Source organism: Carassius gibelio, chromosome B14 (assembly GCF_023724105.1).
Source record: "Carassius gibelio isolate Cgi1373 ecotype wild population from Czech Republic chromosome B14, carGib1.2-hapl.c, whole genome shotgun sequence".
NCBI lineage: Eukaryota > Metazoa > Chordata > Actinopteri > Cypriniformes > Cyprinidae > Carassius > Carassius gibelio.
The window spans coordinates 16,367,000-16,384,607 of NC_068409.1; the positions used below are offsets into that span (position 1 = coordinate 16,367,000).

Sequence of the window (17,608 nt, forward strand, 5' to 3'; positions counted from 1 at the left end):
TGAATCTGTGTGAGCTTCCTGTGATTAAAGTATTCACACTGGCTTTTCCAAAATAAAAACTTCTTTGAGCTAATATATTTGAGATATTAACACACTCATTTGTCCATGGTTCTGGTTAATGGTCACATGACATGCATAACTGTTTTTATTCAAAAATATATTTTAATTGTAAATTATTTTTTATTTTTTATATGGCTTTTTTTTTACAGTAGATTTTTTTATTTAAATTATACATTTGTGTTTTATTGGATTTTTCCCTTTACATTTATTTTCATTTCATTTCTAAGATTGCTTTTTAGATGTTTTGTTTTGATTGGTTTTACATGTATTTTAAGATGATGTATTTTTAAATAATTGCTTTTTTATAACATATTTTTCTATTTTATTTTACATGCATTTTAATGTAACATTTAATATTTATAAAAAAAAAATACCTAGTTTATACATTTAATTGTGCTTCTTTATAATTTGATTAATTTTAAGTTTAAGTTTTTTAATAGTTTTTATTTTAAAAAGATTATAATTTGCATTTTTTGCATGCTCAATTTATGAAAACCTGTTTTTTTTTTTTACTTTGTAAACGTTCTAAAGTGTATCATACAAAAAAAAAAAATTAATAAAAAAGAGAGAAAAATAAATAACTAATAAAGTTAAACTTAGTTATTTATATCTACTTACCTGAATAATAATCTGGTTTATTTTATAGCGCCCCCTTTGAGTCCTGTGACAGGAACACACTTTAATGTCTGTATTTGTGTTTTAAACCTGTTTCCTGATTTATGTCAAGTCAAGTCACGTTTTTATATATAATATAACGCTTTTAACAACACAGATAGCTTTACAAACTCAAACACAAAGTGTCTCTGGTTCTGTTTCAGGGATTTTGCGTATGTGGCCCGTGACGAGAACACGCGTGTGTTGAAATGCCACGTGTTTCAGTGTGACAGTCCTGCGGAAAGCGTCGCCAGCAGCCTGAAGCAGATCTGCTCGAAGGTGAGGAGAGAAATAATCCACCGGAAACAATCCACACACTTTCACATTCACCGCCAACAAACACAAACCTTTCATTCCAACAAACTGAATCACTAGTGGCATATTTATTATCAGGCTCATGAATATTTATGAGGAACGAGCCTCAGCAACCAATCAACTGTCCGGTTTCATCTGAAGCTGTTTCTGTGGGTCTGTGGGAAGATAAATGTGTCTTCTTGGGGAAATATCTGTGTTTACAGTATTTCTTTGCTGTTGTGTGTGTGTGTGTGTGTTAGCATGCACCGTCCGTCCTCCTGTAAAGTTGCTCTCTCAGCGCGTGCATCCTCAGGCTTTGATTAGCATTGAGCTGAGATCTATTGGCTCCAGATTAATGACCTGCAGAGCGACTGACAGAAGCGTGTTCATGTTTTCTCAGATTATGGCTGATCGCAGGAGCGTCGGCCCCGTCGCTGGCTCCTCGTCTCAGATCAGCTCTGATGTTCCTCTGAGAGGTAAGAGACCTTCAGTCACATGACCAGTCTAATCTCAGCGGATTGATGATTGTTAGTGACTTTAGTGCAGCGCTTCAAAACCGTTTTGAGACGATATTTCAAGGCCATGCAAATTTGGTTGTGAAATTTAAATCACAGATAGTTTTTTCCCAACATTTGCATTAAAGCATAAGTTTGCTAATTCCCAAGTTTATACATAAAATGAAGTAAAATAATTAATTTCCATTGTTCCAGAAGTATAACTGAATGTTCTTCAATTTTAACACTTTTTGTTTCCAATACATTTGCATGACTTTTCTAGTCATCTGTGACTACAGATGTTTTTTTTTTTAAATATCAATTTTCTTTTTAGAGCGGATACATTACAGCGTAGAAGCTGATTTAGAATTGCATTTATAAATTATTTAATAAAATAATAAAATACAATAATTCCATAATTCTAAACGTTTAGTTGATGTTTGTTCAAGGTCTCAAAATTTATTTATAGTCATTTGTGATTGTGGGGTTCTCTTTTGTTTTGTTTTATTAATTGCATTTTTTAAGTATATTTTTAGTCATATATAGAATTTTCTACATGTTAAAATATTTTAGAGCTTGACAAAGCAAAAACATTTATATTCATTATAATCTTTTAATTTTTTAATTACTTAAAATTACTTTTCCCGGTATTTAGTGACATTTCAACCCAATAAAATATTTAAGAGCATTTATATCCATTACAAAGACTCCCATGATTTTTAAGACTATTAATTTCCATTTCCATAGAAATCTCATATTTAAAATTGCCTCATATATCCAGAACTTATTTCTGATTTCTCCAGAACAGTGAAAATCCTGGTTCTTAAAAAAAGAGACTATGATAAGACTAAAAAAAGGCTGAAATAATATGTCCGCTTAATTAGATGTTTTAGCATATTTCAAAGTTAGTAAAATGTAAGGCTTTTTATTTACTTTTATTCATTTATTTTTTTATAAATTAATATTTAAGTGCAATTTTTATAATATGAAACTAATTTTCAATGTAAGCAATAGAAAAAAGAGGATTCAAATAATGAAAAGTAAATTCAGTCCATGTGTCCAAAAGCTAATGAAATAAAGAAATAAAACTGAAAGGAGCAAAACAACGAAAATGATGCAAATCCCAATCAACAATCTCAAATGGGATTTTTTGCACCGTAACGTTTCATTAGTTTCAATGTATTTTTGATTGAAGAAGAACTCAATGTGTATCTAAAGTTGTGATTTCATGACCCAAATGCTTTGGTGAAAATGTTTTTGGTGAGTAAACGCTGCTGCGGTCCACAGAGATGCATTGTTTTGTTCTAACATCATGTCGCAGCTTCAGTGCATGAATATAAATAGACCTACAAGCTGTTTTTCCTCTGGTATATTAATCTGTTTTGATGTGAATATATATGTTGTGTGTGTGTGTTTGGATGGTTGTAAATTCAATAAGTCCATAAATAAAGCATTGGGCCTTGCTGACCTCAGCAAACGCTCACGCTTTATTACATAAAGTCTGTAAATTCCTGGAATGATCAAGAAGATGATGAAAGCTGCAGTTCTGACCTATTAAAATGCAATTAAACCGCCCATGTTACAGATCAGAGAATCACCGTCGCTTCAAACGCAGCTCGTCCTCTGTCTGTTTTATAATGCATAACGCACAGCACAGGGCTTCTGGGCTCCTGAGGGACGCATTGCTCTGTTTTCATCATGCCAGAGGTTCCCGCTCTATACGAATGCATTTAGAGCGTCGACTCCCTCGCTGGTGCTCAGACCGATGAGTGAAATCTTCTGCGTGATGTTTCTCATCTGTGTGTTTCCTCAGTAGAGTTTCCAACACCAAAGACTGACCTGCAACACAGTTTCCACGTGCTTTACCTGGGAATGACGACAGTACTGCGACCTATAGGTAAATCACACACACACTACAACTCTGAACTTTGAACAAAAACCAAGGGTGTCTTACTAAATGAAGCATGATACTTATTTTGTGCCATTGACACGGTTATAAAACTGAGTTGATTAAAAAATGAGCTGAATAACAACATTATTGTGTTCTGTAGAGCTGCTTTACAGCTGAAGTTGAACAAGTTTCATAAATGATTAATTTTGAACACCATTAATTTCCTGTTCATCAATGTGAAGCTGCTTTGAAGCAATCTGTATTGAATAAAGCATTACAGAAATAAGTGGAACTACAGTACATACAGAAAACCTCTATTGTAGCATTTCAGAAAGTAAAAATAATCAAAAATTACCTTACACTATTTATTATTTATATTGTAGTAGGGGTCAATATTATACCCACATATATGTTAAAAATGTACTGCACACACACACACATGCTATAGGATTCTGAAGACGAATCTCAATTTCAAGTAAACTTTGAGTCTTAAATTACATTAAGTTCACACATATTTTAAATTTTAGTGTTTGACAAATTATAGTAATGATTTTCTGTGTTTTACCTGACTATAGTGTGTTTTTAAGAGTCTTGATTTTTTGCAAATTGAATGGAAACCAATGGGGAGTTGACATGATGCCAACACAAAACTTGTAAGAAAATGTGTACAGCCTTTCCCAAATGCATCAGCGTGTTGAAACTTTACATGCACATTCATAATCCAGAATGAAAAATATCCACCAAATTTTAAGAGGAAATAAATAGTTTAACCAGTATTTCAAGCTGTTTGAATATCGAGTATGGGTCAAATTGAACACAACACAAAAGTCTCATCAAAATGTGTACAGCCTTTCCAAAACACATCTGTCTGTCAAAACTTTGCATGAACATTCATGAACCTAAATGAGAAATACTCACCAAATTTCAAGAAGAAATAACTAGTTAATTAGTATTTCAAGCTGTTTGAATATCAAATATGGGTCTAACTTACCCCATTACAAAACTACTGACAAAATTTGTACAGCCTTTCCAAAATGCATCAGTGTGTTGAAACTTTACATGCACATTCATAATCCAAAATGAAAAATATTTACCAAATTTCAAGACAAAGTAAACAGTTTAACCAGTATTTCAAGCTATTTGAATATCATGTATGGGTCAAATTGAACACAACACAAACGTCTTATCAAAGTGTGTACAGCCTTTCCAAAACACATCGGTGTGTCAAAACTTTGCATGCACATTCATGACCCTAAATTAGAATTACTCCCCAAATTTCAAGAAGAAATAAATTGTTTAACAAGTATTTAGAACAGTTTGAATATAGAGAGTGGGTCAGATTGAGCCTTACGCAAAATTCCTAACAGATCTTGTACAGCCTTTCCAAAACACATCTGTGTGACAAAACATTGCATGCACGTCCATGACCTCAAATGAGAAATACTCACCAAATTTTAAAATAAATAGTTTAACCGGTATTTCGTACTGTTTAAAAATCGAGTGTTGACCCCAACACAATGGGAGAAAGCATGACGTTATTGGCTTTGCAACATGCATTTCTAAGATGTCATGTGCATGTCATGTACTGAGCGGTATGTGTATTATTACTGCATTAAGCATATCTAAATCAATCAAGTATAATTTATTAAGCATTTTTTTGTACAATACACATTGTTTCAAAGCAGCTTGACAAAGTAAATCAATCACTCCTGCTCTTCATCTCTATTAGGATGCCAACAGTCAGACTGATCACTAGGTTTTGGAGACAAACTCATTTTTACACCATTAGTTGTTATAAACTTGATCCTGTGTAACTGTATGGAACTATAATGCTCTTCTCAAACTGCGTGTTTCAGGAATGGACATGATAAATGGTGCGATAGACAGTCTGATGTCCTCTGCAGAGAAAGAGGACTGGACCCCCGTCCTGCTCAACGTCGCTGACGCCACAATTACTGTCATCAAAGAAAAGGTGATGCTTAATTTACATTTTTGTGACAATTTCTACTTTCCACACAATTTTTTCCTGCCTTGAAACAGTGTATGCATCAGACCACATAGAAGAACCTTTACAAAATAATCCTTGTATTTTTTTGGACTGTCATGAAGTGTCATTTAGAGACAAAATATTAAAAGAAAATGTAATTTTGATTGGATACTGATTTAGACAATTCTTACATTTACATACTTAAACATTTATTAAATAATTCATGCAAGTAACGTAACTCTTTGCATTAATTTGAGAAACTTTATGGCTCCGCAAAATACTGGCATAAACAAATCAAAACATTTAGTGAGCTAACACAATTTTCCTAGAAGGAATGCAATAAAATGTATGAGTGGATGGAAAGATTTTAAAAATACTTTACATTTACGTTCTTAAATACGAACTCATTTAACATTTTCATTTAAGTGCTTTAAAAAAAAAAAAAACATAACTTTTTTGTGAACAAATTTAAGGTTTCATAAGCACACACAGTTTTGAACGTGAATGCAAGGTTTCTCAAAAACACAAAGTTTGAGAGTTAATGCAAAATGTTTGTAAGTGAATGCAAAAGTTGTGAGTAAAGTCTCTTAAAAGGACTGTAAAACTTTTGAGCACAAAGTTTCTGGATTTAACGTTTTGTGAGATAATAAGTTGAAAGGAAATACAAACTTTCAAGAGCAAATGCAACAATCTTTTTTGTTTTAAAGCAACAACGATATAAGCTTCAGTTTACTGTATTTTATGGAGCCCATAAAGGGAAACACAATGCAATTCTGGGGTGTAACCCATAAGGACTGATATAGAATAATTTATTTTAATTCACTTATTTGGCAAACATAAATTGGAAACCTGGCCCTTAATGACTAATTCACCTGTATAATTTGGGTTAAAAATATTGAAATGACCCAAAACCTTCTCCACATGAACAATCCGAGAACAGAAATCAAAACGACTCCTGTTTTTCTCTTTCTGCTTGGTCCCTGATAAAACATCCATCGGCCTGTGAAAGTAATTCAGAGCTGGTGACATGAGACAGACAGGTTTATTACTGTCATTTCTCTATTTCTCGGACAGGAAGAAGAGGAGGAAGTCATAGTGGAGTGCCGCGTTCGCTTCCTGTCCTTCATGGGCGTGGGGCGTGATGTCCATACGTTTGCGTTCATCATGGACACGGGAAACCAGCACTTCCAGTGTCACGTGTTCTGGTGCGAACCCCATGCGGGAAGCGTGTCGGAGGCCGTGCAGTCGGCCTGTGTGGTGAGTGACACATGGAAATACATGCTTCTCATTTAAGGAATATTACAGGTTAAAAACGGATTTTAACGTAAAGTTGCATTGCAGTTGTATTGAGAGCACATGCATAGGTTTGGAGAGAGAACAAAATTTCTTTACAAACTTGAGTAAACTTAAACATTGCATGACCTTAAAGTTTTTGGGTAACAATTTCTTAAACTAAAGCAAAAGGTTTTGTGAGTTAAAGCAACTTTTTTGAGACTGAATGCAGAGGAGACAGTTTTTTATGTGAGCTAACAAAAAGGTTTCATGAGGGAACCCAAACTTTTAGAAGCAGACACAGATTTAAGTTTCTCAAAGAGAATATTTTAATGTGATGCACGCAGAGATTGAGGAAATAAGTTTGAGAGAAAACATTTTCTCAAGTGAAAGGAAAAGGTTTAATAGTTTGAAGTAGAATTTTCTTCAGGGAATGCAAATATCGTGAGCAAACAGTTTTTGGCAAATGCAAACATTTTGAGTTAACGTTAAAGTTTTGTGAGCAAACTACTTTTCTTGAGGGAATGCAAGGGTTTTTTATGAGAAGTCTCAGTTTTGAGAATGAATGCAAAAGTTTTGTGAGCAAAGGGAATGCTAACTTTCATAAGTATACACAAAGTTTCTAGTTTTAAAGTTTCTTAAGGGAAAGTAAACAAACAGATTTTTAAGGGAACGCAAAATGTTTGCTAGCAAATGCAAAGTTTCAGTAAATGCAAACATTTTGTGAGCTAACAGTTTTATTAGGGTCTGAAAAAAATTCTTGAGGGGCCACAAAATGTTTGCAATTAAATGCAAAAGCATCGAAAGTATTTCTTAACTAAAAATGTTAGCCTTCGCTTGTGCTAGCCAAAAAGCTTTGTGTTCCCTCAAGCCATCAAAACCCCCCGCATTAAGCATTTTGTGTACCACATCGAATCCTTTGCTCTCAAAATTAACAATTTGTTAACTCACAAAATATCTCCTAAAATTTGCTTTGCCACAAAACTTGTCTGCCATCAAGAAATTTAGCATTTGCTCACAGAACATTTCAATCTAGACAGGGTTTGTTCACACAACTTTTTCATTTAACAATCATATTTGTGTTCCTTTAAGAAACTTTGTTTGCAAACGGTTGCATTGTGAAGTTTATTTCTGTTTGGAGTGACAACATGACAGATTCTATACTTAAAGTGACAAGTTGTACTTAAGTGTCTCATAGATCATCGTGCAGTTGTTTAAGGGTTAAATCTGTGTTTTTTCTCTAGTTGCGGTATCAGAAGTGTTTGGGGAAGCCTGACTCCTTGACTCCGCCCCCTTCTGACTCCGTCACCCGCCGTGTAACGTCCAGCGTCAAGCGCGGCGTCCAATCAATCATAGACACTCTGAAAAAGAAGCCCGCCCCTGAGGTTCCCAACCAATGACGGAGCAGAACGGCTGTGATTGACAGCAGGTGTGTGTATGTGTGTATTTACTGATGCAAACGAGAAGAGAAACACAGGCCAACATATGAAAAAAAGACAAGCAAGATGAATGAGATGTGGTCGGCGCGTAACTGCGCTGAATGAAGCATGCGTCTGCCTTACACTAACACATTCTCACTCAAGTATTTCAAGGGCGTCAGTGTTCATGTGGCACTGATCCAGTCACGTTCAGATCAATGTTATGTCTTCACACGCGTGACCTGGATTCAGTGCATCTCATTTCAAACACCCGCTCATTCACACACTCGGGAAATTGGATCCTTTGAAATTTTTTTCTCTTTCCCCAAGAAATTTAGAGTGAATTTTCCGCTGTTGGAAAGTGTGTAAGATGTCTCCGACTCACGGCCTGGCTGATGCATCATCTCTCATCACGATGTTCAGTGGGAATATTGTAATGCACCAGAGTCTGTCTGTAACATCTGCTCAGTCTGATACTGTAATAAAGAGCTGAACGGGGATTTTCTGATCTCACACACACTCCTTTAGTTAAACACTGTGGCCTGAAAGAGTCCCTGCGCAAGTACACAGACGTGAACGCTTGGAAAATGTGTGCCGCTTCTGTACAAACCCAACATGATCCTGTGGGAATTAAATAACCAAACCACAAGATGTTTCTGATCCGAGGAGTTAACAAAATATCAGAAAACCCTCTTATTTTGCTGCCCTTTTTGTGCGTAACAGTCAAATGGTAAAATAAATTCCCTCAAGTATCCCACATTGTAAAAAGTATCCTTAAAAAGCAACACTTCCTAAAAACCATTTCTCCACCGTGACTCCTTGAGCAAGCATAGAGGAGTACGATTTACACAAACGCCCGCCATAACGCCCCTTTGTAGAAGAGCTGAAGATGCAAAACATGCTTGCATTGCATTATGCATCGTGGAGCACAGTGATGCCTGAACAGAGCTTGCTTTGCTAAGAGATTTGTGAACTTGCGCAGAGCATTTCAGACGCTCACATACATGAGGAGTCCCTGCTAGAGTATAAGCATCAGATATCAAACAAACACAGGAATGTTATTTTTCACAGAATGGTGTTTTGAAACCAGATCTACCACTAAAGACACTCATTTTTACACCATATTAATGTATCATGTTGTGGAAATAAATTACATCAAAACAAATGTGTTTCTCCATGTTTTATTTGCATGCAAACTCAAAGTGGCATTTCAAAATATGCATGTTTGGATGGCAGTGATGCTCAAGTTTAGTAATAATGAGTTAGTTGGGCTCTTGTAAGGATATGTGACAAGTCTTAAATTTAAAAAAAGCGAGTGAAATACTGACTAATGCATGTCAGAGCCACGGCCGCAGATGATTCAGTCTGAACAGCGTTTGGCTTCGAGGGAGAGCTGGTTTCGAGTTACGCCACTGTAGGTTTGTGTGGGCGGGGCTTGGGCGGGCTGGAAGGCCGTGGCTCCGCCTCTGAGGAAGAACACCGTCACTTAACAGAACCGGAGGAAATGTGACAGTCGCAGGATGAAGCACTTCCTGTCGGCCTTTGGGTGGAGTGGGAGGCTGGGAGGAGTGATTATCATTGGTGGAAACCACAGCCGCGGCAAAATGATTCAAACTTTTATGGTATGAACTAGAGAAAGGGGCAGGGCTTGGGGCGGAGCTTGTCTTGGATAAAGGGGCAGGGCTTGGGGCGGAGCCTGTCTTGGATAAAGGGGCAGGGCTTGGGGCGGAGCCTGTCTTTGAGAAAGGGGCGGGGCTGGAGGCAGAGCCTGTCCTGGAGAAACCGGTCTGAGAGGGACGTTTAGAACTAAACGGTGTTAGATCTGTGGAGATACAGAAGTAAACAGGACATTTGGTGAGTCTTCCTCAGTAGTTTACTCTGAAAAAAGTAAAAATTAAAAAAAAAAAATGTTTACAGATTACACCGTGTCATAACTACATGCAATACCGCCATAAGAGATCAAATATATCTTTTCCATGTTAAATCTTAGGTTTTTTCCTAACCAGCTGCAAAGTAGACATGCAACATTTCTATTTTAGAAGCCGTTTCTGTTTCTGCGACGTCGCGGCTGGAACGCAAGCACAAAAATTATATGACAGTAGACAATTCTCAGGTGTTGATGTGATTTATTCAAAGTTTAACGTGTCTAATGTGAGTTTGAATATCATTTAGTGTGACCTTATTGCCGTAATGAAAGCAACAAAAGATAGTTCACCTCAGCTCTTGACAAAAAAGATGGCATAAGTTAAGTACATTAAATGTACATTTAATGATGTTAAAAAGGTTTGATATTTAATAATCAATACCCAATCCTAGTTTTGAGCAGCACTTGGGCGGGTTTTTGTTGGGAAAACCTGGCAACCCTTATAAACGTATTTTGTTGCAAGTGCAGATCGCTTTGAGAGGCTCCGCCCACACATGCTTCTGATTGGCTGTAATATTTGATTGAATCCTGTGGCATCGTGTATAGTTAGGACACGGTGTTAACTATGAAATGTTATTGTGTATTTGTTAAACTGAAGTAACCGTAGTGTGCCGGACTCCGAGGCGACTGAGTTCTTCCGTTCTGATGACTCAGTGTCGGCTCTGAGCTGCTTCCTTTCATCTCACGGTTCAGAAATTCCGCGACACGTGATTGGTCGCTCTGTGTGGCGTGTGGGCGTGTCTTCACAGAGCGTTTTTGATTGGCGGGTGCTCTGCGGGACCGTCGGCCTCTGCCTTCTTTCTTGATTGGCTGGTTTGGGTGGAGGCCGTCTAACAAGCCTTTAGCCGCTGCGCGAGCGAGCACTTCCTGTGGCGTTTCTATCACTTCTGGTTCAGGCTGTGCAAGAGACAAAACAATAAAGAAAGTGCATTTGAATCACTATTGTATTGGTTCTGAAGAGGCACTTTAGCTAAACAGATCTCACAAATGCATATAATATATTTAAAAAAAATCAGTTGAACTGAGGGGTAAATTTTACAACTATATTTACAATCACACACACACTCTCTCTCTTACAGTGAATAATTCAGTTCGTGTGTGTGTATGAGGACGTGAGGTTTTGCTCTGCTGATGCTAACACATGCAGACATGAGGGCTGAATTATTCAACTCTTCCTCCTCTTCCTCCTCCTCCTCTTCCTCATCACACATGTACTGCCCGTCCTGAGTTTCTAATGCGGCTCGGGCCCCAGATTAAGCTCATCATGATTGTGACTCGAGTCATGACTGACCGATCAGAAACAGAGCCGATCTTCTCTCTGAACGCAGCTGAAGACTTTATTAGTCCCAGGTGTGACAGTACAGATGCATCGTAAAGCCGCGTGTTACAGGAGGAGGGTAACATCCCACACACGTCTAATAGCCTTTTTATGAGACCTTTTTAAGCGAACGACAATGATCTTTATTAGTGGCTTTTATTAGTCATGGCAGGAAGGATACGGAGCTTGATGATGGTTTCCTGACTGTCAGCGCAGATATAAATATGACGGATCGCTGTAATCTAACTCATCGTATATGAATCGTACACATCACGTGGTTCTCTGGGGTTTAAGCTCTTCTCTCTTCCTCCGTCTCTCTGTCGTGTTATTTTTAGCAGCAGATGAAAGCAGAGGGAGGGAAAGACGGGATTCCTCAACAGACACGGCAGGATTAGTCCAGGAGAACATGGACATGAGGAACAAAGAGCGTCTCTACAAACCCCCAGAGAAACTCTTCCCAGCATGCTTTGAGCCTCGACTAGCAAAAACAACATCACACTAAAATAAACCAGCCTGAAAAACCACATCTGTTCCAGCACACAGACTCACTCTGTCGGTTTATATTATTATTTTTAATGATTATATTCGCACACACAGAAAAATATACAGAAATCTGGCTCACAAATATCTCAGGAAGATAAAATAATAATAAAAACATTTTTTATAGATTTTTTTTAACATAAGATGAACATTAATTAAATTGTTTTTAAAATGGAAATATATAAATAGTTATATAAATATACTAAAAAAATAAAATATATTCAAGAAAAATAAATGTTACAATATTTACATAAATATTTTAAATATATATTTTAGGCACGTCACTGCTGTTTTTAGGATTGTGCATGTTAAATATCTAAATATAAAGATACTGTTCTAAATATATTTCAGAAATGTTTTCCCTCCGCAGTTTGAATGGTCCAGATTTCATCTATTTGTCAGATGTTTTAATAAAGAGCGAGTGTTCAGAATATATGTGTGTTGATTTGATGTTGACTAAAGGCATCAACAGTGATTGTCTAGTATCACAAACAGCTCGATCAGAAATAATCATAGTTTCCTCTCATTACGGAGCCGTAGCTATAATGCACAGTGTACGACCAGACCCTTTTATTTTTTTCTTTACTCATCATTTAATTACATTCTTCTATAAAACTGTATTTTTACAGTTCTGCATAATCATTTATGTAGCATATAGTATATACACTACATTTTTAAATGCAGAACTAATGGTTTTCTGATCAGATGATCCACATTTCATTCTTTGCGTTTTTGGGGAATGATAATGCTGATATTGAGTACCTCTCGTGTGAGCAGCGCTAAAAAACAGCCGTTACTATGATCCGATGCTTCCAGTCTGAAGAATCTGTCCTTCATCTGCTCTGATTCCTCATCGTCTTCAATGATGGAGTCCTGTAGGAGACTTGGAGAACTCAACCTGACACACACACACACACACACACACACACACACACTTATTTGGTTATGTTATAGCTGGAACTGTGGCCAGTCAAGCAGGTTTTAATAATAAAAAAGAAGCTTTCCATTGTGAAAGGAAGTGAAGTGATGCAACTTATTCTGGAAGGTCACAAAGACAACATACTGAATAGTCAGACAGTAATTATTTTATCAAAAGAAGCACTGATTCAGAGATCATGAGATTTCACACGCAGCCAATCATCTGATTCGCTCCACGATGAATCAGCGTTTGAAGGAATTAGTTGAGTGAATGACTCAATGACTTAAGAGAGAGACTTGATTCATATTTAGAGTATAAATAATTTTTTCCAACATTTCATTATTTCTATATTTAATATGTTTTATATTTACACAGTTTTATGCAATCTCTAAGATAGATTAAACCATGTTTGTAAACCCAAATACCACTTCAGATGCCATTTCTGCAGGAAAAACTAGCTTTCGCTGAAATTGAGTTTAATCATATAGTCTTTTTATTCTAATTGCATTCACGGAGTAAAATTTACATGAAAGGAGACACATTTAAAGTTGCCCTTATTAAGAGAGGGCGAATATCAGCTCTTTAAATGGAAAAAAAGTTCATGTCTTTCACTGGTTACAGGTTTGGGATTTATTTTATCTTGACGTCACTGAATTCTGCACGGTGTAATTTTGTCCTAAAAAATGGTAGATTTCCATCTGAGCACTCAATGCAGCACTGAGTGTGAACTAGAGAGAGACGATCACTCATTTATCTGACAACTACGAGAGCAGCTTGACTCCTTTCTATCCTCCTCCAACACAGCTGCACACATAAATCAAAATATATTGAAAATCAGGATATGGCCTAGTGCAGTTATTAAACTGAATAAATTAATGCATAGTAAACGTGCATTCTGCTTTTATACACAGAAACACACACGCAGCTCGCTTTACTGTACATCTGTGCTGCGGTCTGCTTCTAATGCACTGAAAATACTAAGCACATCAGCTTCATTGTAACATAATTCAGTTTTTTGGACAAAGGTTCACTTCATTTGCAAGCTGCTTTGGATAAAACCGTTGGCTAAATAATTTAATTGCAATTATTAAAGCAGATTTCTAGTGAGAACAAAGTTTGTGAAAACTCTTGCCAACTACACAAGCAAATGCGACACTAATTCTTCAGTTTTTGCCGAAATAAAGACTGGAAGATTTAAGCAATACAATGCATATATTAAAAAAATTAAAGCAATATTATAAAACAAAATAACTAATTAGTTGGTTAGTTAGTTAATACAGATCATAGTTCGTTTGTATCTCTTGCTGGACATGAGATGCTGTTTCAGTGTGAACATTCATCATGTATTTCACTTTGCTTTCATCTCTCATACGCAATAAGAGTTAATGGTCAAAATCACATCTTGATGATCATTTATAAACACAGCGAACAAAATCACTGACAGTGTCCAGAAACCCTTCCAGTGTTTGCAACTACTGATGATCTAAACGCTTTAGAAACTTCTCTTTCACATTATTGATAATGAACACAATATAGACAGACTAAAGAGATAAAAATACATTACTTCAGACTAAATAAGCACTGATTTATATGAGCGCTGACACTGTGTATGAAAAATCTCCTTCAACAATCTGAACACCGAGCTTTATACTGAACAACAGCTGCTAACCGTCAGCTGATTGGAGCACAGGGAGAGAGAGGGGCGGAGCTAATTATCACTGCACACAGCTGATTGGTTAATCATGACTAGCTCAATCTTTTCATCCACTTTTCATCACACACACAATTATTGTTCTTTATTGAATTTTGGTGTAACATGTCTTTGACTTTTTTATATTAAAAACAACATATTAAGGCATCAGTATTTGGTCTCACCTGCATTATACCTGGTTTGAAGCTATATTGTTTTTGCAGGGAAAAAATATTTTAATTTGTCAGATTCCTCATAAAAATGCCTTTTCCCCTTACACCACTTTTGTTTAAAAATTATTTAACTTATAAATATGTATAAAATATGCAAAAACATAATAAAAAGGAATATATATATATATATATATATATATATATATATATATATATATATATATATATATATATATATACACTGTGTATTTATATATAAAATATTCATAACATACATTTTACATAAATACAAGTAAAAACATTTAATTAATAGAAATATATTCATATATATATATACATACACACACACACACACACACACACACACACACACATATAAAAAGGTCAGTTATTTGTGATTTATTTGATGTTATTGATATTTCTTAGCTTAATAGCAAAATGCACATTCATAATAAACTGACCATTACTAACCATCCTTTTATTTCAGCTAGTTAACTTTCAGAAAGGAGACTATGCCACTCTAAAATTAGAAAAAAAAGAAAAACTGTTTTTGCCCACAAAGAACCAAACTGAAATGTATTTTATCATTATTACTCGATTCCCTTTTCATTTTCAAGTACAAAGAAAAATGTTTTAGCGATCAAGAGACAGCACCTTCGAGATGTAAGTTCACTCATTCACACACACACACACACACACACACACACACACACACACACACACAATTACTCTCAAACACACACACACACACACACAAACACACACCTGTAGGGCGCCGCTGTGGAGTGACTCTCCTGTGTTTGTGAGAGAACCGTCATCAGCACTTCCTCGTTTTCCTCTGGGTGAACAGAACAGGTGGAGTAAAGCACCGCCCGCACCTGAGGAACTACACACACACACACACACACACACACACAGGCATGAGCTAAATGATTGTTAACACACTGCAGAGAACCATGGCTGTCTGTTCACTGACAGACTACAATCGATTCACGCCAGCCGTTAATTAACGCTGTTTTAACGGGAATCTGCAGGGAGGGACCGCAACGTCTTCACCCTCGATAACTGCTGATGAATGGATCTCACACACTCACACATGCGCATTGGATCAATAAAGACACAAATCATCACAGAAATGATAAACGTCGATACAGGGAGGCTTGTTCAAATCACTCAATACTCTGGATCAGCTCTAGCTCTCTAGAACTCGTTCAGATCTGTGGTGTTACAGGAATAAGCTGTAAGAGGCGGATTATAAACAAAGGGTTAAGGCATGATACAAAACTGAGTAAACCACAATGTTTAAATTACTTATTTTTAATAAATTTGTTCCACCAAGTACCACAGTTCATGATCGAAAATTGACAAATGTTACAAAAATTTGGCTAACATTCTGGCAAAGTTCTCTCAAAGTCATGAAAAATCTGTAATGTTAACAGAATATTCATTCAGAGCAATCTGATCTCAGAAAATTAGCACAAAAACATTATTTACGGAAAGCTCTCATAATGTTTATTTTTTCCTTAATTCTTTTTTTTTTCTTTCTAGCAAGAGATTTTCAAATGTTGTTCGGTTTTGTTCTAGAAAGAGATATTTAAATGTCGTTCAGTTTTTGCAAATTTTGCAACTTTTGAAACATTCTGGCAAGGTTCTCTCAAAGTCATGAAAAATCTTTAACATTAACAAAATATTCTTTCAGAAAAATCTGATCTCAGAAAATGATCACAAAAAACATTATTTACAGAAAGCTCTTATGTTTTTTCCCCCTCAATTCTTTTTTTTTTTCTTTCTAGAAAGAGATATTTAAAGGTCATTCGGTTTTATTCTAGCAAGAGTTATTAAAATGTCGTTCGGTTTTGTTTTAGAAAGAGATATAAATGTTTGGTTTTGTTCTAGCAAGAGATATTTAAATATAGTCCGGTTTTGTTCTAGCAAGAGATATTTAAATGTTGTTCGGTTTTGTTCTAGCAAGAGATATTTAAATGTTGTTCGGTTTTGTTCTAGCAAGAGATATTTAAATGTTGTTCGGTTTTGTTCTAGAAAGAGATATTTAAATGTTGTTCGGTTTTGTTCTAGCAAGAGATATTAAAATGTTGTTCGGTTTTGTTCTAGCAAGAGATATTTAAAGGTTGTTCGGTTTTGTTCTAGCAAGAGATATTTAAATGTTGTTCGGTTTTGTTCTAGAAAGAGATATTAAAATGTTGTTCGGTTTTGTTCTAGCAAGAGATATTTAAATGTTGTTCGGTTTTGTTCTAGAAAGAGATATTTAAATGTTGTTCGGTTTTGTTCTAGAAAGAGATATTAAAATGTTGTTCGGTTTTGTTCTAGTAAGAGATATTTAAAGGTAATTCGGTTTTGTTATAGAAAGAGATATTTAAATATAGTCCGGTTTTGTTCTAGCAAGAGATATTTAAAGGTCGTTCGGTTTTGTTCTAGAAAGAGATATTTAAAGGTTGTTTGGTTTTGTTCTAGCAAGAGATATTTAAATGTTGTTCAGTTTTGTTCTAGCAAGAGATATTTAAAGGTTGTTCGGTTTTGTTCTAGAAAGAGATATTTAAAGGTTGTTCGGTTTTGTTCTAGAAAGAGATATTTAAAGGTTGTTTGGTTTTGTTCTAGCAAGAGATATTTAAATGTTGTTCAGTTTTGTTCTAGCAAGAGATATTTAAAGGATGTTCGGGTTTTGCAAATTTTGTAACTTTTAAAACATTCTGGCAAGGTTCTCTCAAAGTCATGAAAAATCTGTAACATTAACAGAATATTTGTTCAGAAAAATCTGATCTCAGAAAATTATCATAAAAAACATTATTTACAGAAAGCTCTTATGTTTTTTTCCCTTAATTCTTTTTTTTCTTTCCAGCAAGATATATTTAAAAGTCATTCGGTTTTGTTCTAGAAAAAGATATTTAAAGGTCGTTCGGTTTTGTTTTAGAAAGAGATATTTAAATGTCGTTCGGTTTTGTTCTAGAAAGATATT

At 35.6% G+C, this 17,608-nt stretch overlaps 2 protein-coding genes across 2 annotated transcripts in view; one reads left to right on the top strand and one right to left on the bottom strand.

Moving 5' to 3' along the window:
- LOC127970933 (amyloid beta precursor protein binding family B member 2-like) overlaps positions 1-9,235 on the top strand; it is a 10,568-nt gene extending 1,333 nt beyond the window's left edge. Inside the window, exons 2-7 of the mRNA XM_052573647.1 lie at positions 879-993; positions 1,409-1,484; positions 3,316-3,399; positions 5,250-5,365; positions 6,455-6,637; positions 7,897-9,235. Coding sequence (XP_052429607.1) covers positions 1,412-1,484; positions 3,316-3,399; positions 5,250-5,365; positions 6,455-6,637; positions 7,897-8,052 — 612 coding nt within the window. The 5' untranslated portion in view covers positions 879-993; positions 1,409-1,411 and the 3' untranslated portion in view covers positions 8,053-9,235. The remainder of the gene's footprint in view (positions 1-878; positions 994-1,408; positions 1,485-3,315; positions 3,400-5,249; positions 5,366-6,454; positions 6,638-7,896) is intronic.
- Positions 9,236-9,240: 5 nt separating this feature from the next.
- LOC127970934 (putative methyltransferase NSUN7) overlaps positions 9,241-17,608 on the bottom strand; it is a 33,998-nt gene continuing 25,630 nt past the window's right edge. The window contains exons 10-13 of the mRNA XM_052573648.1: positions 15,400-15,520; positions 12,615-12,750; positions 10,597-10,891; positions 9,241-9,892 (exon numbers count right to left, since the gene is read on the bottom strand). Of these exons, the coding sequence (XP_052429608.1) occupies positions 9,408-9,892; positions 10,597-10,891; positions 12,615-12,750; positions 15,400-15,520 (1,037 nt within the window). The 3' untranslated portion in view covers positions 9,241-9,407. The remainder of the gene's footprint in view (positions 9,893-10,596; positions 10,892-12,614; positions 12,751-15,399; positions 15,521-17,608) is intronic.